This window comes from Protopterus annectens, chromosome 3.part1, assembly GCF_019279795.1.
Source record: "Protopterus annectens isolate FY-2018-M chromosome 3.part1, PAN1.0, whole genome shotgun sequence".
Taxonomy (NCBI): Eukaryota; Metazoa; Chordata; order Ceratodontiformes; family Protopteridae; genus Protopterus; species Protopterus annectens.
This window is the reverse complement of record NC_056732.1, coordinates 56,611,829-56,636,156: the sequence shown is the minus strand read 5'-3', so window position 1 is coordinate 56,636,156 and position 24,328 is coordinate 56,611,829. Positions and strand designations below refer to the sequence as shown.

Genomic DNA, 24,328 nt, shown 5'->3' with positions numbered 1-24,328 from the left:
CAACAACACACAATTACACAAAGAATCATGCATACAAAGAGCATTATAAGGCAGACTTATTTATGAAAGAAAATGTTCATAGTCCTTATCAAATGCACATAGATCTTTAAACTTTAAAATTTCGTTTGCATGGTTAGTATATTCAGCATGCAATAAAACTGTTGAATTACTGTATATTACATCCCCATACAAAAAATAAATAGATTGTATGATTACAGCAAAAAGTGATGCATGTTACTTTAAGATGATTATAGCTTTAACTATTTTAAAAGTTTTAAAAACCTTAGTAGCCCTTCCTTTTGTTATGTTTGTTGTGTGGTTTTATATTTATATGGTTTGGTACATTTATTCTGCAGTTGAGTTGTTTCATTGCATTTAGGAGATGAGTTGCCTTTATTAATTCCTGCTTGACATAGATTTTCTGGAATGATGTGCAATATAAATCCAGACAATGAGTTATAGTTCAATGGTTAAAGGAAGATATTTGGAAAATTAAGGCCAGAACATGATATAAATAATGTTCAGTCATTTTATCAGTCTGTGCACACGAACACATCCAGTTGAAACTGGGTTTACCGTGGGTTGAGTGAAGGCCCCAGCCCACCCTTTTTTTTTTTTTTTTTTTTTGTTCAGGCACACCAGCATCCTAAGGATGAACACAGGATAGCAGCAGATTTCTTCAGCTCCACCAATTAAAAATTAATTTTTGAAGTAATTTTCTTTCTAAATATGTTTGTTTTATATAGTTCTTGAACTATATCTAAAAAAGAAAGGAAATCTTAAGAATATTCCTGTCAGAAATCACTGTGAAATTTTCCTGTCAGTTTATCAGTCTGAAATGAGTTCCAGTAAGACAAATTCTCAAGACTCCAGCATCAAGAAAGAACTTCAGTCTCTGATAATTATTTACTGATAAAATGGATAAAATGGATACTAAAATAGACACCTTCATAGAAAAACTACAAACAAATAGACCTGTTATACAGACCAGACCTGCAACAGAAGAACCAGATGACAGGCATAGAAGAAGCTGTGAATGACATGGAAAATAGAATCCAAGAAGAGGAAATCAACAGAAACAAAATACACATTTACAAACAAAGCTGGATGACCTGGAAAATAGATCTAGGATTAGGATTTTTGACTGCCAGAAAATATTGAAAGGTTCTTTTAACAACTTGGCTCCCTAAAAAACTTACTTACCACCAGAGCATCTTCTTTTTGCGAAAAGAGCATAGATCTATAGCTAATACTAACTCTAACAAAAAATATCCTAGATCAGTTATAGTTAGGTTTCTATCATCTTTTGATAAAGAGATGGTTCTTAAATCTGCTTGGGCTAAAGCTCCTGTTAAGATTAATGAGACAACTGTGCTTTTGACAATGACTATTCTTCCATGGTAATAGCTAAAAGAAAAGTTTTTCTGCCACTAATAAGGGAGCTTAAAAGCACAGTTTAAAACATACCTTCTGTTTCCTGCTAAAATCTTCCTTCCTGATGGTCCTAAGGTTTTCGATGATTTAGACTCTGCTTTACTGTTTGTCAAAGAAAAAAAGGATTATGGATAGAAAAGAAGAAATGGAAAGGGCTAGTTTCTCATCAAAGAGAGAAACAATCAAAGCTTGGAAGACTTCAGAGAAGAAGAAGAGACTAAAACAAATGATTTGTTATATGTTTTTTTCTCTCATCATTTTAGTTCATTATTAATCTTTTGAATATAGTTCCTGCATTTCCAGAAAGCCACAAATATTTTGGAAAAGATTTAATCAAAGTTATTCTCTGCAAATAAATGTTTTGTTTGTGATTTAATTTGTTTGGCTGCCCACTAAAGTGTGCTAGCCTGTACTACTGACTTATTGCCTTTTCTGCATTTAGCTGAGTTGCCACTAGAGAGCACCATCGGCAGCCAAGTTTAAACAAGGTTAAACTATTTCTGACTCGTAAAGTCTTCTCTTCATTTTTCCCTTAGAACTGCTCTACTTGTAATCTAAACAGTCTATTCTCTATCTGTAATGCTCAGCACTTGTTCCTAAAGCATTTTTAGTCAGGTAAAGCACTTCTATATTATACAAAGTACTTCACTAGCTTAAAACCCCTTGAGTACCCACTTCCCTATAGGTCCTTTCTGACTCAGTTACACAGCAAACTTTTCATTTTTCTAGCATGTCAAAGGGTCAGTTGCTAGCGTCCTCTCCTGCTCAGCTGGTGAATCTGGGAATATTGAGGCAATGTTACAATTGCCTCATGTACACAGACAACCCTCTCCTCCTCCCACAAAACACAAATACATGCGAGAGATGCAACTATATAGCCAAACTGGAGGCTGAGCTCTCTCAACTCAGGACTGGCAAAACCAGACAGGAGGAGAAGGTAACCACACACACCATAAACCCAGTCTCACATAGAACTATCACAACTACAAATCAAACACATAAACACACAAAGACATACTCGGAGGCACTGATCAGAAATCTACCAAAACAGCAGAGGCCTCCAAAGCAGACACCCAAACAACTGCCACCTCATGACATAACACAAGCAACACATAGATCACAAAGTCAGTGTGCAAATCAGTCACAGCCCTTAAGGCCAAACACAATGCCAGACACACTTGTCATAGGTGACTCCATAGTCAGACACACTGACGTCCCACTCACCAGACTGAACAAGGAGAGGGTCACAGTAAGCTGCCTGTCGGGCGCTAGAATCCGCCACATAACACAAGCACTCAGGTCACTCCACAGCAAGTACAAGTATGACTCAGTCATTGTCCATGCCGGTGTGAATGACCTGAGATGTACCTCCCTGGACTACATGAAAAGAGACATAGAGGAGCTTTCAGATTATGTAGCCCAGGCTGGCATGACCCTGACCCTGAGCAGTATCCTACCTTCACCAAGAATGATGCCACAATACAAAATGATCGGTTTTAATAATTGGCTAAATTTCTGGTGTCATTCTAAGGGGATCCAATGTCTGTCTGCCTGGAATGACATGCTTGACATCCACGCTGCTTCGCAAGGGATGGCTTGCACCTGTCACCCCTGGGTTTCCGGATATTGGCAAGGCTCAAATTCTAAACCCACTGCCCTAAAAAACAATAATGTAAAAAAACTAAGGGTAATGCTGCTCAATGCCAGAAGTCTAAATCTCAAGATGCACGCCCTCGAAGCCCTCCTCAGTATGGAGAACATTGATGTCTGTGCTGTGACTGAAACCTGGTTCAAGGCTCCTGAGAGCACCCCGACACTATCAGGTTTTACCTCATATCATGCGTTCTGGCCCCAAAACCCAGACCGTACCACAAAAGGAGGGGGTGTATCCATATTCATCAAGGATACCCACACCTCCAGGCTGGTGGCAACTCACGAAGCATCAGAGACCATTCAGGTGCAATTAACCATAGGCAAAACTGCTCTACAGTTTGTAGCATGTTACAGGCCACCCTCTCAAACTCAGGAACCCCACACAGCCTTCCTGAAGACACTGGAGAGTATAAATGTCTCTCCAAACACCATCATATTGGGTGACTTCAACTACCCAGACATCGACTGGGAACATTACTCAAGCCCCAATACTCTAGCCCAAAGGTTCCTGGAGTTCATAAACTCAAATGCTATAGAACAACTTGTCACCATTCCCACAAGAGGTGAAAATATACTAGACCTGATCATCACAAACATGGGGACAAAATGCTCCACACCGGAAGTATATCCCTCATTGGTGAGATCAGACCATAAACTAATCTCACTGGAGATCCACATCCCGCCCCCACCCCCAACAAAAAAGACCACAGTGAAGAACTTCTCAAAAGCCAACTTCACACTTCTTAAGACTGGTGTGGTATCCTTCAAGGCCCCTGAGCCAGTGGAAACCACAACCCACGCTGCTGAATCCCTTACAAATGCTTTCTACGAGCACCTCCAGGATAGCATCGATCAAGCAATCCCAAATAAAATCAAGATCCTTTCCACCAAAGGCAAGTGCCCGATCTGGTGGACCCCAGCCATAAACTTTACAACAAGAGGAGAAAGCTACTACAAGATAGAGCAAAATCCCTAAAAGGGCAGACATCTCTGATCAACACTAGTAAAAAACTACGATCACTCATAAAATCATCCAAGGCCAACTTTGAGAGAAAAATCGCCAAGGACTCAAAAGACAATCATAAGGCCTTCTTTAGCTATGTTAGAAATCTGGGTGGAAACTCCCAGATATGCTCAGAATTAGTCCAAAATGATACAAAAATCACTGAACCCACAGACATTGCAAACATACTGGCAGACAGGTTCAGTGCAAATTTCTCCCCCCCCCCCCAAAAGGAGAAATATCTATCCCAGCAGAGTGTAGCCTCCCAATCATCTCAGATGCCCAGGTGAGAGCTGCTCTCTCTAAAGCTAAAAACACAGCATCAATGGGACCGGATGGTGTCCCCGGCTGTGTGCTACACAAACTCAATGAGAAACTAAACCCACACATAAGGCTGCTGTTTAATCTTAGCCTTACCACAGGATACGTACCCAAAGAGTGGCGTACGGCAACTGTGGTCCCACTCCACAAAGGCGGTGCTTCTACGGACCCTGGTAATTACCGCCTCATAAGCTTAACAAGCCTGGTCTGCAAAGCTATGGAAAGGATCATAATGGAACTCATAAATAAAGACATAGGGGACCTACAGACATTGGATCCTACCCAATTCGGCTTTGTCAAGGGCAGATTATGCCTCTTGAACTTGGTCGACTTTTTTGAAACAGTCACCAAGGCCATTGATGAGGGTAAGGCAGTTCACACAGCCTACCTTGACCTTGAAAAGCTTTCGACACAATACCCCACTGGTATCATAGAAAAGCTCACCAGCTTAAATGTAAACCCATATGTCACAAGATGGGTTGCAAACTGGCTCAAGGACAGAACCCACAGGGTTAGAGTTGCTGGTGCCATGTCAGACTCAAGCGGTCACAAGCGGTGTCCCACAGGGCTCAGTCCTGGGCCCCTCTTGTTCGGCATCTACTTTTCAGAAGTGCAGGCAAACATAGGAGGATTGTGGCTGACAAAGTTTGCAGATGACTGCAAACTGGGCCGTAGTTGAAAATCCATCAGACACAGATATCCTTCAGAGAGGTCTCATAGAAATGGATAACTGGTGCCAGAGCCATGGCCTTAAGCTAAACGCCAAAAATGTATAGTCATACCCTTTGGTAAAAACAAGGTAACCCCAAGTTACCACATAGGTGGCAATCCATTAAGCACAGAAGAGGTTATCAGGGACCTGGGGACCCAAGTTGACAGTAACCTTTCTTCGCCACTCACATTGCCAAAGTGGTTAGGAGGACCTTCTACATTGCCCACCTGATTATGAAGGGATTCACATCCAGATCAAGGGAGGTCATTGTTCCCCTGTACTCTTCACTTATCAGACCAATGATTGAGTACAATGCCCCATTCGGAATGTATCTTACCCGACACCTGCAGCAATTGGAAAGACCCCAAAAGTTCCTCACCAAAAGGATAAAGGGGCTCAAAAAATATGCCATATGCTGCCCGACTGAAGAAACTCCAGCTCTATTCAGTCGCATACCGTCTGCTCAGATGTGACCTGTGCCTGACATACAAGGCCATGACCAACCCGGAATTAATGGACATGCTCCACCTCAAAAAATCCAAATCCACCAGAGCCACAAGAGCAAGAGACTTAAACCTCAACATGGATATAAATAGGACGTGCTGCAGGGACAGATTCATCACCCAGAGACTCCCTACACTATGGAACAGAATCCCGGTCCATGTGAGACAGAGCACCTCGCTGGCTCTGTTCAAGAGGAATCTTGACCAGTGGATGGGAGATCGTAGGTTTACCCCGGGGATCATCTCTGTATCACTGCTGGACAGAGGCACGGCAAACTAATGGGTATAGTATTCTTCAACCTAAGGGGTGGTGAAAGCCACACAACTCTGGCTAGGCTTATAAATGCCCTAGGGCAGATAGCCTAGTATGAACCTATGAACCTATGAACACACAATTACACAAAGAATCATGCATACAAAGAGCATTATAAGGCAGAGACTTGACACGTCTATTTATGAAAGAAAATGTTCATAGTCCTTATCAAATGCACATAGATCTTTAAACTTTAAAATTTCGTTTGCATGGTTAGTATATTCAGCATGCAATAAAACTGTTGAATTACTATATATTACATCCCCATACAAAAAAATAAATAGATTGTATGATTATAGCAAAAAGTGATGCGTGTTACTTTAAGATGATTATTTAACTATTTTAAAAGTTTTAAAAACCTTAGTAGCCCTTCCTTTTGTTATGTTTGTTGTGTGGTTTTATATTTATATGGTTTGGTACATTTATTCTGCAGTTAAGTTGTTTCATTGCATTTAGGAGATGAGTTGCCTTTATTAATTCCTGCTTGACATAGATTTTCTGGAATGATGTGCAATATAAATCCAGACAATGAGTTATAGTTCAAAGGTTAAAGGAAGACAAGATTTCTCAGTTTTACTTGTATATTTGGAAAATTAAGGCCAGAACATGATATAAATAATGTTTCAAGTCGCCCCTTTGCGATTTTATCAGTCTGTGCACACTGAACATCCAGTTATGAAACTGGTTTACCGTGCCTTGATTGAAGGCCCCAGCCTTACCTAGTTCTTTTTCAGTTTTTGATGTTCAGGTACACCAGCATCCTCAGTGCTATCATGAAAATATCAAATGGACAGAATTATAAAGTAAATAAAGCAAGAATTATCATTACTAGAAGAATATAGAAAAGGGAATACTGTCATCCAAAAATTTAAGAAAGACAGTTGTTTTAAAAGCAAAACACAACATTAAAACAGATCACAATTTATCTTACACCATTTCCTCTGCTCAGTGTTTAAAGCTTAAATTGTTCTCCTTTATTGTTCATTTTTATTTTAACTTGGCAAAAAAAATCTTGACTTTAGGATTGCCTGCTGAGTTTGGTCATTGGAGATAGGTGTAGTTCAGCTCCGGCTGTAAGTTGGAGGATCTCCTGCACTTTTTAACATAAGGTTTCAGGCTATAGTATACCTGAGTTTTTTGTTTCACGGTTTTAATTTTTGTACCTTTTGACTTAGTCATCCTGTTTACCAAAAGACATTACATGAGTCAGATTACTAAAATTAAACATGCTTAATGAGCACTAGACACATTTTTATTAAATTAAACAACAAAACTTAAAATGTTAAATCTGTTTTAAGTGATATTGAAGGAAATAGTGTCATTGAAAATATCCTGGTGACATGAATGGTTTTCTTAAAAGCTATAATGAGATAGTTTTCTTAGCTAAAACTAAAAACATGAGGAATTAGTTAAGAAACAATGGTTACATTACTACATACACAGCATACAGCTACATAGGTGGTAGTCTACTTAATGCCGAAAATGTGATGAGACCTTGGGACACAGGTGGACAGTAGTCTCTCCTTTGATAATCACATCACCATAGTGGTCAGGAAATCCTTCTACGTGACTCATGTCATCACAAAAGGATTCTCATCTAGAAAAAAAGAGGTCATTGTTCCCCTCTACTCATCACTCATTAGACCCATTATAGAGTACAATACCCCTTTTGGTATGTACCTCACAAGACATCTACAACAACTGGAAAGACCACAGAAATACCTCACAAAGAGGATTACTGGCCTCAAACAGATGTCCTATGCAGACCGTCTAAAAAAACTACAGCTTTACTCCATCGCATATCGCCTACTCAAGGGCGATCTCTGCCTAACATACAAAGCTATGTCAAACCCAGAGCTGTTGGACATGCTCCACTTAAAGAAATCCCAATCCCTCCGAGCTACACGCTCTAGGGACCTAAACCTTATCACCACAATAAACAGAACATGCTGGAGGGATAGATTCCTGTACCAGAGACTTCCCATACTCTGGAACAGACTACCTATCTATGTCAAACAGAGATCCTCATTAGCACTCTTCAAGAAAAATATTGATGATTGGATGAGAAATGGGAAATTCACCCCGGGGATCACTTCTGTGGCTCTGCACGACAGGGGCACAGGAAAATAAATTTCTTGGGTGGCGAAAGCCAGGGTACATTTTTTGTCTAGTCTTGTATGGGCCCTAGGGCCGATAGCCTAGTACCTACCTATGAACCTATGAACATTTTAGGAGGTCTGATAATATTAAGGACCTAGCAGTACACAAGCCCTTGTGAAGAAAATAAAGCTGGGTGAAGGCAGTTTCACATGAAGGCAAAATAATATATGTCAATATATAACAGATAAGATGTTGTTTTATCTAGTTTTCATGATGACGTTTGTGTTATGAAATTTCTAACTATAACACAAAGATTGTGGAATATTTTGTAAAGTATAACTGTTCTGATTTTTGTATGGAGAAACAACTAGATGTCATATAGTAAGAAATGGAGAACATCTGAAAATTCTGAAAAGATAATTTGGCAGATTCTTTAGCAGTGTGCAAACACGTGGAAAGGAGCTTGAATATAAATGCATGGGTTTTGAGAAGATAAAAGGAAGTTACAAAGGAGTGGTTACGATGAAAAAGTTTATCTTCATGAGTCTGGGTGGCCGTGTAGTGAGAGTGCAGTCATCTCCAGGGTTATATCATTGATATTAACATAAGCTAACTGTTACTGATAACAGCTGTTTACCCACTAGTTTGCAGAACTGGTTTATGCTATGTTTTAAATAAACAAACAAAACAAAATCCTCTGTGCGTGTGTTTTATGGTGAGATAGTCGGATTCTGAAATAGACGACTTTGCATGAAGCATTGTCAATCCTTAAAAGAAAGCTCACCTCATTACCACCGGTGGCTGTCGGAATCACATTTCCCTCAAAGCTATGGTCATGTGTTCCAGTGCATGACCAGTGTGACCAAGCGCATCAGCTGCGTGGGTGCAAACATGTGCCTTCATGTTCAATCATTGTTCCATCTTGTAAACATTATTGACTGAAAGGATGCTAATGGGCAATGGAAGTGCCAGATGTCTGTAAACTGAACCTAATCCCTTTTTGTGAAGCCATCACAATTACAGATTCAGTTTTGAAGGCAGTATCTCATAAGACATAATGCGGTTCAACTGCTTTCCATTCTGAATCATGCTGTCATTCCCAGTACTAGACTAGGTGATTTACATATAAAAGTGACGGGTCATTTCACGCAGTCAGATACCAGTGTTGCCCACAGAATGATCAGTATTACACATTTGATAACTAATTGAAGTGCAGCTACTTCAGTAGCCTAACTGTAGTCCATAGTTGCTTCTTTGTAGGTGTTACAATTCTGTAATATAATGTTGGCAGCTATGGGAGGCATTCAGCATAGGTGGCCTGAATTGCAGGAGAAGCACAAATTACACAGATGTCACATAAACAACATTAACAAGTGTGGAGCACATATATTCACTGTGTAGCTTTTTCAGTGTTCTGTTACAACCGTTTTCTCTATATCATGACAGAGGTGGGCTGTCTAGAAGTACTTGGAACAATCCGGATAGGTTCTCATCAGATTACTGGATCAGAGATGAGTCTGTCATTGTTTTTTCTTTCCCACTTTTGTTGTTGCTGTTTTTTCCCTTCTAGTAGTGGATTCATATATAGTAGATGTACAATAGACACACTGAGAAACAATGGTTAGAACCATATGGAATAATTGACTGGTTCAATATTGGGAAACGAAAGGGTCAGGAGTACATATTATCACCCTGATTATTTACTTTATATGCTGAATATGTCGAGCAGATTGCAGAGTTTGATTCATCAGCTGTTGGATGTAAAACTGCCAGGAGAAATGTTAACCTCAGATATGCACGATTGCTTAATGTGAGGAGGAGATGAGGAGCCTGTAAGAAAGGTGAAAGCAGAAATCACAAAATCTGGCTTGCTGCTCAACGTCAAAGAAACTAAAATTAGATCTTCTAGGTCTCTCAGTTCTTTGGAAACACATAAAGAAGAAATGATGACAGCAGTGAATTTAAAAGATACTGTGTCCAAGATTTAATATTACAAAACAAAGGTTCATTTTAGACAAAGCTATGTTTTTCCCTGTAGAAACTTATGGTTGTGAGAGTTGGACTGCAAGCAAGGCTATGCACCAGAAAATCTGTGCCTTTAACTCCATGAACTAAGAAGATCAAATCAGTCATTATTTAAGGAGATAAACCCAGACTGGTCACTGGAAGTTCTGGTAAGAAAACTAAAGACAAGATTCACTAGAGAAGACAGTGATGCTGGGGAGGTTTTAAGGCAAAAGAAGACGTAGGTTACAGGTGCTTAGGTGGACAGACAACATTACTAAAGTAATGAACGTGAATTTGCAAGAAGGTAAGGAAGTAGTTGTTGACAGACAGCCCTGGTGTGCTAAAAGTCCCTGAAGTCATGAACACTTGGACTTAACTAAACAGAAACACAGGTGGGGTCATTCTCTGAGCTTTTGTTTTCCAGATGTACTTTCTACACCATTTCTTTGCAGCTTTATTTATGACCATTCCTTCAGATATAATGATCCTCCTCTTTTTTCGGCCCCTATTTTGTAGTAACTTTGTTACCAGTATTTTCTTACCTACTAAACGCCCTTTTTTGTTTTTCTCCCTTCTATGTATACCTTTCCCTTTCCCACTTTTGTTATTGCTGTTTTTGCAAGAAGGTTGTCACTTTCCTATCTCAAACACAATAGAAGAGTCTTCATGGGTTCTGTGTAAGCAGCTTTATTTTATACAAACACATCACTATAGAAGCTTACTAAGTTTAACTTAAGTAACATATACAAACTAATAACTGTGATCATGCATGATCTCTATCTGACTGCTCCTTCAAAATGGCACTAAGGATGGCACGTGTCTGGAATTTGTACGTGCACAATACAGCCTTGCATGCTTCTTAAAGATATAGTGCACACACGTTACTGATCTACAAAGGTAAAGAAGTAATTGATGACAGACAGCCCTGATGTTCCCTGAGCTTACTTGTACAGGCAGTCTTTAAAACAGGCTACTTGCTGTGGAGATTAGTTTAAGGCTGTTTAAATTGTTTGCTAGTGTCTGTAATTCTGTGGCAGATGTTGTGTACTGATTTAATTATGCCATGTCCTTGGCTTGTCACTCATGAAGACCTGCATGGTTTTGGCAAAAAAAAAAAAAAAAAACATTTCTAGATGTTTAACATTGCCTTATTTCACATGTCCCATTGGCCTTTAAATAATGTACACTTTTTCTTTTTTTTAATTCTGAAAAATGTTCATGTTTTGTAGTTCTGTATTTACTTCTCTGAGAATTCTGTGAACCTTTAAAGGTCCCTTGCATCCTCTACTATTTTTTAAGGTAATTTCTAAGCCCTTTCTCTTCTTCAACTTATAGAGGCTATATATGTTGCACAGTAGTGTCCCCTGCCATTAAATGTAGCCATTTATACAGTATATGCCAGTTACAGAGCTGCTGTCACATATACTGCTCTGTGTTACTAATTCTAAGGACAACCACAAAGCATTCTATAGCTATGTCAAGAATCTCAATGGCAACACCCAGATCTGCTCTGAGTTACAGCACAAAGGCACGAAAATTACATAAACTGATATTGCCAACATCCTGGCAGATAGGTTCAGTGCTAACTTTACCCCCCCACCCCCTAAAGGGCCCATATCTATACAGGAAGAATGCAGAGTCCCTGTAATCACAACTACTCAGGTAAAAGTTGCACTCTCTAAAGCCAAAAACACAGCATCCATTGGACCAGACAACATCCCAGGCTGCGTTTTACATGAACTTCAGAATGAACTGGCTCCCCACTTAAGCACCATGTTCAATAATAGCCTCACATCAGGCTTTGTGCCCACTGAATGGCGCACAGCAACAGTTATCCCACTCCACAAAGGGGGAGCCACCACTGATCACGGGAACTATCAACCTATTAGCCTAACGAGCCTGGTCTGCAAGACCATGGAACCTATCATCATGGAACTCATAAACAAAGACATTGGTAACCTCCAAACTCTGGATCCCACCCAGTTTGGGTTTGTGAAAGGCAGATCATGCCTCTTGAACCTGATTGACTTCTTTGAGGCAGTCACCAAAGCCGTAGATGAGGGTAAGGTGGTTCACACAGCCTATCTTGACCTCATCAAGGCTTTCAACACCATCCCCCATTCTGGAATTATAGCTAAACTCACTAAACTAGGTATAAATCCCTACGTCACAAGATGGGTTGCCAACTGGCTCACTGACAGAACCCACACTGTAAAAGTTGCAGACTCCATATCTGACCTCAAAGCAGTGACAAGTGGAGTACCACAGGGTTCCGTCCTGGGACCTCTCCTGTTTGGCATCTACTTCTCTGAAGTACAGGCTAACACAGAAGGTCTATGGCTAACGAAGTTCACAGATGACTGCAAACTAGGAGCCATAGTCAAGTCCCCAAATGACGTGTACATCCTACAGAAGGGCCTTGCTGAGACAGATGCCTGGTGTCAGAGCCATGGCCTCAATGCCAATAAAGTGCAGTGTCATCCCCTTTGGTAAAAACTCTGTACCCATGAACTACCACATAGGCAGCAATCTACTTAACACCGAATGTGTGATAAGAGACCTTGGGACCCAGGTGGACAGTAGTCTCCCCTTTGATAGTCACATCGTCACAGTAGTCAGGAAGTCCTTCTACATGGCACATCTCATCATAAAAGGGTTCTCAGCCAGGAAAAAAGAGGTCATTGTTCCCCTCTACTTGACATTCATTAGACCCATTATAGAGTACAATGCCCCTTTTGGAATGTACCTCACAAGACATCTGCAGCAGCTGGAAAGGCCACAGAAGTACCTCACAAAGAGGATTACTGGCCTCAAACAAATGCCCTACACTGACCACCTCAAAAAACTCCAGCTTTACTCCGTAGCATATCACCTACTCCGAGGTGATTTCTGCCTAACATATAAAGCTATGTCAAACCCAGAGCTGTTGGACATGCTACACTTAAAGAAATCCCAATCCCTCCGAGCTACACGCTCTAGGGACCTAAACCTTGCCACCACAATAAACAGGACATGCTGGAGGGATAGATTCCTGTCCCAGAGTCTTCCCATACTCTGGAACAGGCTACCCATCTATGTCAAGCAAAGTTCTTCAAGAAAAGTCTTGATGAGTGGATGGGAAATAGGAAATACACCCTGGGGATCACTTCTGTGTCTCTGCTCGACAGTGGCACAGGAAAATAACTTTCTTGGGTGGCATAAGCCAGGGAACCTTGTTGGCTAGGCTTATGTAGGCCCTTGGGCCGATAGCCTAGTACCTACCTATGAACCTTTGTTGGTATATGTTGCATAGAACAAAGCCCTTCTCTGATGACATTGAGTTAGCTTCTAGATGAGTGTTTAGAAAGGACCTATGAACCTTTGTTGGTATATGTTGCATAGAACAAAGCCCTTCTCTGATGACATTGAGTTAGCTTCTAGATGAGTGTTTAGAAAGGACCTATGAACCTTTGTTGGTATATGTTGCATAGAACAAAGCCCTTCTCTGATGACATTGAGTTAGCTTCTAGATGAGTGTTTAGAAAGGACCTATGAACCTTTGTTGGTATATGTTGCATAGAACAAAGCCCTTCTCTGATGACATTGAGGTAGCTTCTAGATGAGTGTTTAGAAAGGACCTATGAACCTTTGTTGGTATATGTTGCATAGAACAAAGCCCTTCTCTGATGACATTGAGGTAGCTTCTAGATGAGTGTTTAGAAAGGACCTATGAACCTTTGTTGGTATATGTTGCATAGAACAAAGCCCTTCTCTGATGACATTGAGGTAGCTTCTAGATGAGTGTTTAGAAAGGACCTATGAACCTTTGTTGGTATATGTTGTATAGAACAAAGCCCTTCTCTGATGACATTGAGGTAGCTTCTAGATGAGTGTTTAGAAAGGACCTATGAACCTTTGTTGGTATATGTTGCATAGAACAAAGCCCTTCTCTGATGACATTGAGGTAGCTTCTAGATGAGTGTTTAGAAAGGACCTATGAACCTTTGTTGGTATATGTTGCATAGAACAAAGCCCTTCTCTGATGACATTGAGGTAGCTTCTAGATGAGTGTTTAGAAAGGACCTATGAACCTTTGTTGGTATATGTTGCATAGAACAAAGCCCTTCTCTGATGACATTGAGGTAGCTTCTAGATGAGTGTTTAGAAAGGACCTATGAACCTTTGTTGGTATATGTTGCATAGAACAAAGCCCTTCTCTGATGACATTGAGGTAGCTTCTAGATGAGTGTTTAGAAAGGACCTATGAACCTTTGTTGGTATATGTTGCATAGAACAAAGCCCTTCTCTGATGACATTGAGGTAGCTTCTAGATGAGTGTTTAGAAAGGACCTATGAACCTTTGTTGGTATATGTTGCATAGAACAAAGCCCTTCTCTGATGACATTGAGGTAGCTTCTAGATGAGTGTTTAGAAAGGACCTATGAACCTTTGTTGGTATATGTTGCATAGAACAAAGCCCTTCTCTGATAACATTGAGGTAGCTTCTAGATGAGTGTTTAGAAAGGACCTATGAACCTTTGTTGGTATATGTTGCATAGAACAAAGCCCTTCTCTAATGACATTGAGGTAGCTTCTAGATGAGTGTTTAGGAAGGACCTATGAACCTTTGTTGGTATATGTTGCATAGAACAAAGCCCATCTCTGATGACATTGAGGTAGCTTCTAGATGAGTGTTTAGAAAGGACCTATGAACCTTTGTTGGTATATGTTGCATAGAACAAAGCCCTTCTCTGATGACATTGAGTTAGCTTCTAGATGAGTGTTTAGAAAGGACCTATGAACCTTTGTTGGTATATGTTGCATAGAACAAAGCCCTTCTCTGATGACATTGAGTTAGCTTCTAGATGAGTGTTTAGAAAGGACCTATGAACCTTTGTTGGTATATGTTGCATAGAACAAAGCCCTTCTCTGATGACATTGAGGTAGCTTCTAGATGAGTGTTTAGAAAGGACCTATGAACCTTTGTTGGTATATGTTGCATAGAACAAAGCCCTTCTCTGATGACATTGAGGTAGCTTCTAGATGAGTGTTTAGAAAGGAGTTTCTCTTTAGTTCTCCTTCCCAGCAGGATTGCAATAGTCTAAGGAAAGTGGCAACATCCTGAAAGATGTCAAGTAGGTGTTTGTTTATTTATTTGTTTGTTTTTATTTTACAATTTGGAGATCGGGTAGCTGCCATGACCAGAGTACAAGAGTATATTTAAAAGTAGATTATGGTACTATAATATGGACATATAATGCAGTCAAAAGAAAGACTGTATAGTAAAAAAAATAAAATAGTTACATTATGTACAAGAGTAAGCATTTTTATGCAAGTATCTAGCTGCCATTTTAACCTGCAAACCTAGCCTATGTCATGAAAGCATGTGCACTTGTATTGATTTTACAGGCGCTACCTGAGTTTTTTCTTACACATTTAAAGAACTGTAGCTGTTTCAATGGAAATGGTTCTATCCTAGACAGAGCTTGTTCCTTATTTGGCTACTTTATTTCTAAGTCTGGTCATCATATATATATATATATATATATATATATATATATATATATATATATATATATATGGATTCCTATTACAAGAACGAAAGTTCACAACTTTGAACTTGTAATAGGAAGCCTCACTTACTTTAACAAAAGTGAACTTCCGCGAAAGTGCACTTCACCGAAAGTACCGCAGCACAGTGGAGGACATCAAAAAACAAGCTATGTCTTTCACTATGGTGCGATACTCACAGACCTTAGGGTTAGGGCACGGGTTAGGGTAAGGGGATAGTTAGTAAAGCTATCCCATGCCCTAACCCTAAGGTTCGTGACTATCGCACCATAGTGGAGGACATTGCTATGTCCTTCATTGTGCTGCAGTCATCACGGACCTTAGGGTTAGGGCACGGGTCATGGCAAGGGGATAGCCCTACGGGGTGAGTACTGCACAGAAGTTCAGTACAACGCCCGTTCGTTGTACTGAACTTTGCGTAAGTGCACTTTCACTGCAGTGTGCATTCCATACACTATTTCGAATTAGTGAACCTTTGATCTAGTGTATGGAATCCATATATATCTATATAGTTTCACTTCATAATCACGAATTGCTGAAATATCAAATTTCAGCAATTCGTGTCCATGAAGCCGAAACTTCAAAATAACAAAAGTGCATAAGAGCGAATAGAACTATGTCGAATTCGCGCTTATACATTTAGGTTAGGTTAGGTTAGGTTTGGCTGGGATGGTGTCTGCAGTTTAAGGTGAGTGAGTGTGTGTGAGTGTTTTTGTAACTTGTATGAGTGGGTTAGGGTAGGGAGGTAGAGGTATGAGTGTGTGTGTGTGTGTGTGTGTGTGTGTGTGTGTGTTGGCTGTGTGTGATTTTTTTTCTTTTTTTACAGTTTGTGCGATCTCGGAGTTAGTATTTATAAGTAGGGGGGTGTGGAGGCGCAGGGGGGCTTGCCCCCCTGCATTTGTGTAGTGTAGGTATGTGTCTTTTTGGTGTTTTGTTGTATTGAATTGTTTTGTGGTGTCATTCTAAGTGTGATCTTGATAATTTTTGTGTAAAATATGAGTTTTTCTCCCTAGACCTCCACTCAAAAGGGGTTTAGCCGTACTCAGTTGGACTGTCCCAGTAAACATATGCAAATATAAAAAAATAAAATTAAAAAAGCTGTGAGTGTTTGTGATCAATAACCAGTGAGCTTCTTTGTATGTTACAGTGATGGCAGTTTGTAACTACTAGCAGAGCAAAACTACGTATCTTATTTGCTGCTACTTGTACTTTTATCTGTGTTTCTTGCAGAATGAAATGTAATAGGGGAAGGACGTAGTCAGTCTTTGGTATTTGGACATTTTTGATCATAGCCATTCTTGTGACTGATGAGACAAACTGAGAGAGAGAGAGACAGTAACATTGTTTTAGTTGCTGTAAAACTGTGGTGGTAATTTTTTTCGGTATGTATGTTGAGGTTCATTAAGGGATCATATGTCACCACTAAGATACTTTTGCTCCTTAACAATTAGAATACTATTCCATTTCATTTGCCAGTGCCAGTGCCTAAATTCTCTAGAAGCTTCTCAATAAGCCATGGTCCTTCTTTTTAAGCAGATCAGGTAACGTCAGTGCAAATATGCAAAAAATAAATAAATATACATAAAAAAATAATAATCATAATAAGATAGTATTGGGAAAAGAAAAAAGTGATAGACCTGTAAGTCCACATATCATCAGCAACAACTATGGTAGCCCCTTCCCCCCAACAGGAAAGACTATATTGAACCCTAATTGGTGATGAAAGACTCCCTGTTGTCTATTTCATCTGTAGACCCATCTTACCCCTCGTGGAGCAGTTTTACCTGTTCTTCCCCTAATGGTTTCAGGTAATATCAGGTAAATGGATGGCAGAAGCTGTGTTATAAAACTGCACCACATAGTTTCTGTTTCTCCATTTCCAAGATCTATTTCCTATATACCTAGAAGTCACATTTACTTGGCTTGATATGTAAGTCAGTATCTGCTGGACATTCATCCAGTTTAACCAGTACCTTTGGCAAAGAAAGGATAAGGATTTTATTTGAGTTTCTTCTTCTTTTGGAAGTTTTCTCACTCCTTCTGTCCATTTATCTCCTTACTTTCCTGTACAGGAGAAGGAAGCAAAATGATTTTGCATAATTTGGCTTTCCATGGACAGACAACTTTTACTGTACTGAAAGTGTCTGTCACTGGGAATGACTTAGTTGTTTGTATGTTTTCCAAAAGGAAAATAGGGTCACCTGATTATCAAGCAGACCCTTTGCAAGTGATTGGCTAATTGCATCATCTTTTGGTATGAAAGATGAAACAAAACGTTTGATAGAATCCATCATATCAGCTGCTTTGAAACTCTCTCTCTCTCTCTCTCCAGTGTTTGTGAGATGACTACCAGAGCATCTTATGAATTCTTCAAACATGACAAGTTGGATGTGCATTGTAATGATAGAGCAGGATTTTCTTCAGCTTATGTACACTGTCCACCCATTTCTGGAAACTGAGTTTACACTCCTCACTACGCTCTCATTCATTTTGTGAGCTCCTACAACATTGATCCTTCTAAAGAACATAGTTGTGTAAGAATGCTGACCATAACACTAAGACACTCAAATGGCATGTTCACTGCTGCAGGATAGAGTTATTATTGCATTCTCCTGGTTCTTTATTTATTTTGGGGCTGGTGGAGTTATTGTATTTTTAGCATGGTGTACGTTACAAAGCTGTCTGGGTTTTTGACCTGTTATTATTGTATTTATTGTATTTGTAGCAGGACAGTACATCACTGCCCCTAATGTGTATTGGACAGCTAACACAGATGGGGGTTGATCCCTCTGCTGCCAAGCAAAATACCAACTGGGTATGTGAAGGACAGCATATATGACCCTTAGATCTGCCACCAGCGAGGTAGCCTCTGAAATCACTTCACTGGTATCAAACAGGTTAAAGTTAAAAAAAAAAAAAAAAGAAGTCCTAACTTGGTTATGGGGTTCCAGCATCCACATCTAGAGTATGACTGCACCGTGATAATTTACACAGCTGAGTCTTTGGCCTACCACCCCAAGCCCCTTTCTGAGCTCTCTTTCTGTGAACCACAGTATCTTCTAGTGGTGTTACTCATGGTAACTGCTTTGCAAGCAAATTATTTTCACACACACACACACAACTTCCATGGAAGGCTAGCAAAATTATTTACTGCCCCATACCTTTATTCCTGCCATGGTTGGAGCAGAGACCAACAGTTACATGCCACTGTTAGTCTGGCAAAGTACGAATGATAAAAATTAATATTTCACTGGTAGTATGTTCGAGTACTCTGTATAATGGAAGGTGGAAACCACAACTTTGCAAGCCTACAGTGCTAAATAATAACCCTCTTCTCAGATAGTAAATAACAATAATGCATAAATAATGAAGGTCAACCACAGGAACTTAAAGGTAAATAAATAAAACTTTACATAAATAATAAAGATAGTGTTGGTATGCATTACATGTAAATATGTTGAAACACTGCACAGAGAATATAAAGTTGTCACTGGTACAGACAAAATATATACAGAACAATCTTATCTACATTAAATATGTACATTTTCTATCTCCTACTAAAAATACTCTCCCTAAATATTCTAAGTTAGAGAAACTGTCTCAAGGCACAACAGCACTTGAATTGGATATACTAGTGTAACCCCAACCAAAGACTTATATGGATATACTTGGGTCTCCCCAAGCAAAGACTTAAATGAATGTACTGGGGACTCCCTAAGCAAATATTTAAATGGATATTCTAGGATCTCCCTAGCAAAGACCTAAACAGATATTCAGTGGTCTCCCCAAGCAAAGACTTAAATGGATATACTAGGGTCTCCCCAACTTAAGAGTTAAATGGATACACTAGGTTTCTGCAAGCAAAGGCTTAAGTGGATGTTCTAGGGTCTTCCCAGACAAATACTAACAGCACCATTTCCCTGGTTGTAGTTCCAGATATATACTTTAGCTCATCACTGTAGAAACCAGGGTCATCAGACTACATTGTTTCCTTTTCCACAGGAAAAAAAAAGTATTATTGTATTGTATCTTTTACATCATATTATTTATTTAACATTTGTTAACCGGGAAAGTCCGACTTGGAACGATGCCAATTTTCAGTGGAGCCCCGGGGAGAAATTCTCCAGATGTATGTCTTTGTAATGTGGGAGGAAACCGGAGCACTGGGAGGAAACCCACACAAATGTAAGGAGGATATGCAGACTCCACACAGAAGGCACCCTAGCCGAGAATCAAACCAGAGAACCTCTTGCTGTGAGGTGACAATACTACAGCTGCACCACTGCCCCATCCATATTAATTCTTTTCCCATACATAAGAGGAATAACTTAATTTCAGTTGCCAAGCTAACTATCTGTCTGCCGTACATTGTTTATGTATTTTTATGGCCACTTGTTTTCTTGTCTGCAAACCCTTGTGTGACTTAACTATGTGCAAACAATTAATCCCTTCCTTAGAAAATGTAGCAAGTTGCACTTTACATTTCATGCATCTTTCTTCCTTCTGTCTCCTTCTTTACATTCAAAAAGACTAAGTTCTCATACTCTCCGGCCACATCAATCAAATACATTAAAAATTAAACAGAGGTCAAATTTAATTTGCGAAAATGCCAACATTTAAAATAAAAAAAAAACACATCACATTTAATCAGCTTTCTGTCTTGGCATCACATTATTGAAAAATATAATCATACAATTTTTGCTGAATTTTGCTGATTATGAGTGACATAGAATGTACATATTTGTAAAATGTTCCATATAATGTATCTTTTATACTTTTGTATCTTTACTGTATTATGTTTCTTGGATATTTTCTGCCCGGGCCTCCACTGAAAATGGGTCATTTGGGCCCAGTGGACTTCTCAAACTGGAAATAAATAAATAAATAAAATATTTGGGGAGATGCCCATTTTCAGTCTGTTAGTGGGGCGGGGGGGTTATTGTGTTGCTTTGTAAAATATTTACCATCCGCATTGCCATTGTAGGCTCGTATGTAAATTGGTTTGGTTTCCAAATCTCCTTTAGTCTTCTGCTAGAACATTTGTTAATGTACTAGCTATCTTTACCACATCCTGGGTACCAGAAAAGGACAGGGCTAGGACAGGGATGCACTCTGTTTTATAGCCAGGCTTTTCCTAAATCCATTGGGGTAAGATTGCATCCATATGCCCCTGGAGATGCCTGGCTGCTGTAAAAGGTTGGAACTTTGGTAGACTGATGTCAATCTGTGGCTGCATTGCGTACTTTTATATTAAGTATAACCACACAACTGTACTATCTCCAGCAAAAGAAATTGTGATGAATTTATTGGCTAATGCTAGTTCTCCTTTTTTTAAAGAATGTGCTCCAGGTTTCTTTGGAGATGGTTGCAGCAAGATGTGTTCATGCACAAATGGCGGAACTTGTAATCATGTCCATGGAACTTGTATCTGCTCATCTGGCTATCACGGAGTCTTCTGTGAACAAGGTAAATTTAAAAGTTGGCCATTGAAAAACATGTGTATCATAGATAAACCACTCTTTCATTGAATTCTGTATAATTTAGTAATTGTTTTACAAACAGACTGTGAGTTGTAAATTCAGATGGTTTGCATCTGCTGTAGGTGAAGTTGTACCATGTAGTGATACTGCATGTAGTAAAACTGCAGAATAAGGTGGTTATTTCAGTCCTTTTCTGTTTTTTATTGCCTTTAGCATAGTATCAAATCAGAATTTGTTGATAAATGGAGTAGTACATTTATTCAAAGACTCTTATCAAACTCTGTAGGTTAAAAATGTGTTGGGCAAAAAGAGGAATAAAATCAGTTTGCGTATCATGCCTTACTAATTGTTACAGATAGTTCCATTCTCGGAGTCCTACATTAACGGAACTTTGGGTGTTTTTTTTTCTATCTATTTTTGTGAGTACCTGTCCCATCGATATGAGTATTAACTCACCATCTTCTGTTGCACTGTGTCTGAAAGGGCAGAAAAGGAACCATCTGTGGTACTTGTTTTATGCATCCTTCAGCAGTGCTGAGCACTCATGACACTCCTCAGGGGAATTGTGAGTGTGTGTGTGTGTGTGGGTGTATATATACACACACACACACACACACACATATATATATATATATATATATATATATATATATATATATATATAAATTATTATTTAAAATTTTCAACCTACTGAATGATTGACAGCACTTTTACCAATCTCAGCAGATCGACACCCCATTAACCAAATGTTTATTTGATTGAGATAGTGAATGGCAAGTTATTTTTCAAACTGACAGTAATTGAAAAAGAACAAATGCTGTCATTTTCTACATGTTTTATGTCCTGAAACTGGAACCTAAGGTTGGGACTGGAGCACAGTTAGGGTTAGCAGACATGAGTAAGGGTTGGCCTGGACCCTCCTCATGCCACCTCACTCGTGTGGAACACTGCCCCAACCCCACCTCAGCACATTACCTTAAGAAAAAACCTTTCCCTAACAGTATCACTAATCAAGGCACATAAAGTGCACACACACACACACACACACACACACACACACACACACACACACACACACACACACACAAAGACATGTACAACACTAAAAGTACTAAAGTGAATATTTTCAAAAAATAACTTGTCTTTCACTTTATCAATCAAATAAACATTTGGTAACGTGAATTGCACACATATATAAATTTAAAAAAATATATCTCACTTGTTTTTCCACAAGATATATGTACTACTAAAAGTACCTTAGTATAAGGTTAGTAGTCCACAGAAATAATTTTACAATACGGTGTCAGTCTGCAAAGGGAAGGTCACTGCTACCGGCCTTGGTTAGTCCTTATTTCAACACCACAACAAAAATCTTCATGTGAACCTGCCTCAGGTGAAATGCACAACAAGCCACAAATATTCAGTCAAAACCCCTGCTGTGACTTGCACTGTGCAACTGGGTTGGTGAACCAAAGTTCTGTCTTTTATCTTAGGCAGTAGTCATTTATATGACACAAGCTGCCAATTAACTTTGCATTATTCTGGTGAATACATTTAAATTAACTGACCAAACTGTGTTAGAATTTAAATTCACCCTGTGTATTTGAAATCCTGTTCCTCATGTTATAAATGCAAGATGTCACAGCTACGCTCTCCCAACACAAAACCATGGGCTATAAGACTAGACAACCTATCAGCTTTCCTATTAGCTATTCTAGGTCAGTGGGTCACAGTGTACTGGAATGGCTGGAGGGATAGTGACCAACAGCATAACTTTGTATTGTTTATTTACCTTTGTAACAGGACATGATCTCACCAGGTTAAAGTACTCTACCTAACAAGTAGCATGTCAGTGACTAGAAGACCTATGTCATATCCAAGTTCCTCGCCTTCAGTGGATAAATATTTCTTTTCAGTTGTGCTCAACGTTTAACTTTTATAACAGACTGGATACTCCTTGTCTAGAATATGTTAGGATAATACAGCTCCCAAATTGATAATTCCAATGCATCCATATCTAGGGTAAATTCCTTAGTAAAGTCAAGAGTTACTAGCTTTAGTTTAGAAACTCATCCACGCTAAGTTAATTTTTTATTATATTTATTTTATTTTACTTTCGTTTACTGGGAAGAGTCCCACTGGGCATAAAACCCTTTTTCAGCGGAGGCCCGGGGAGAAAAGCTCCATTGTTAGTAAACTATTTTGTTAGTAGAAGGAAAACTGTTTAATACAATAAAGAAACAAATAGTAACAGACATTCATAACGGTAAAAAGATTAGAACAGAATGAATTGGTCAAGTGGGAGACAAAACCAATAATCTTGTATAACAATGCTTCTAGAAGACACTTCTTACAGTAGTAGCAGGTAGTGACATTGTATACAGTAAGAGTGCAATTACAATATATGGGTAGCATAGCAAACTGAAAACTTAAAATCTGATAGATATTAACGGTGGGAAGGGAAAAGAAAAACATAAGGTAGTCATATGATTTAAATTCAATGCTCATTACATATGCAATTAAAATTTTAAAACCAGCTAGTTCCATGGTTTGGGCTACCCATACTTAGTACATGTACAAGTCCAGGAATTGGTGAGGTGGGCTTTAATGTGATGCTTGAAGTTTTTTAAGCTAGTTATAGTTCTAATTTCAAGTGGGAAGGCATTCCACAGTTTAGCGATGTAGTAGGAGTAGAGAGAGTCACCTGAGCTATTTTTACTCCTTGTTACTTCAATTAGAGCTTTATTAGTGGATCTTAGTGGACGTGTACCTATATGGGGATTGAGGAGCCCTTGTAGAGCTGGTGTTTTATCGGGTTTGTAGTACATTTGGTGGGCAGTAGAAAGTTGTGTGAGAATGAGTTGGTGGGCTAGTTCTAACCAAGATAGTTGTCTTAGGGCCTTACAGTGATGGGTTCTAGGAGGACAGCTAGTGGCAAATTTAGCTGTCTTATTATAGCAGGCATCTAGCTTGCTTAGGTCTGATTTGGAGAGGTTGGTAAAGATGGGTGAGGCGTATAGTAAAGTTGACAGAAGATGAGTTCTGGCTGTGGTTATTCTGGAGTTTGTGGTTAGGTAGTTTTTGCATCTGTCTAAGGTACCTATTTTTCTTGTGTACTTTTTTTACAGTCTGGGCAATGTGTAAGTCAAACTTCAGATTTTGATCAATAACAACACCGAGAAGCTGGGTGGATGGTACTGGTTCAATCAAAGTCTTATTACTGGATGTGATGTTGAAGTAAGTGGATTAGTT

At 39.3% G+C, this 24,328-nt stretch overlaps 1 protein-coding gene across 1 annotated transcript in view; it reads left to right on the top strand.

Annotated features, from left to right (window-relative positions):
* Nucleotides 1–24,328, top strand: part of NAGPA (N-acetylglucosamine-1-phosphodiester alpha-N-acetylglucosaminidase) — a 953,155-nt gene that overhangs the window by 792,916 nt on the left and 135,911 nt on the right. Inside the window, exon 8 of the mRNA XM_044066565.1 lies at nucleotides 20,934–21,062. Within this exon, the coding sequence (XP_043922500.1) occupies nucleotides 20,934–21,062 (129 nt within the window). The remainder of the gene's footprint in view (nucleotides 1–20,933; nucleotides 21,063–24,328) is intronic.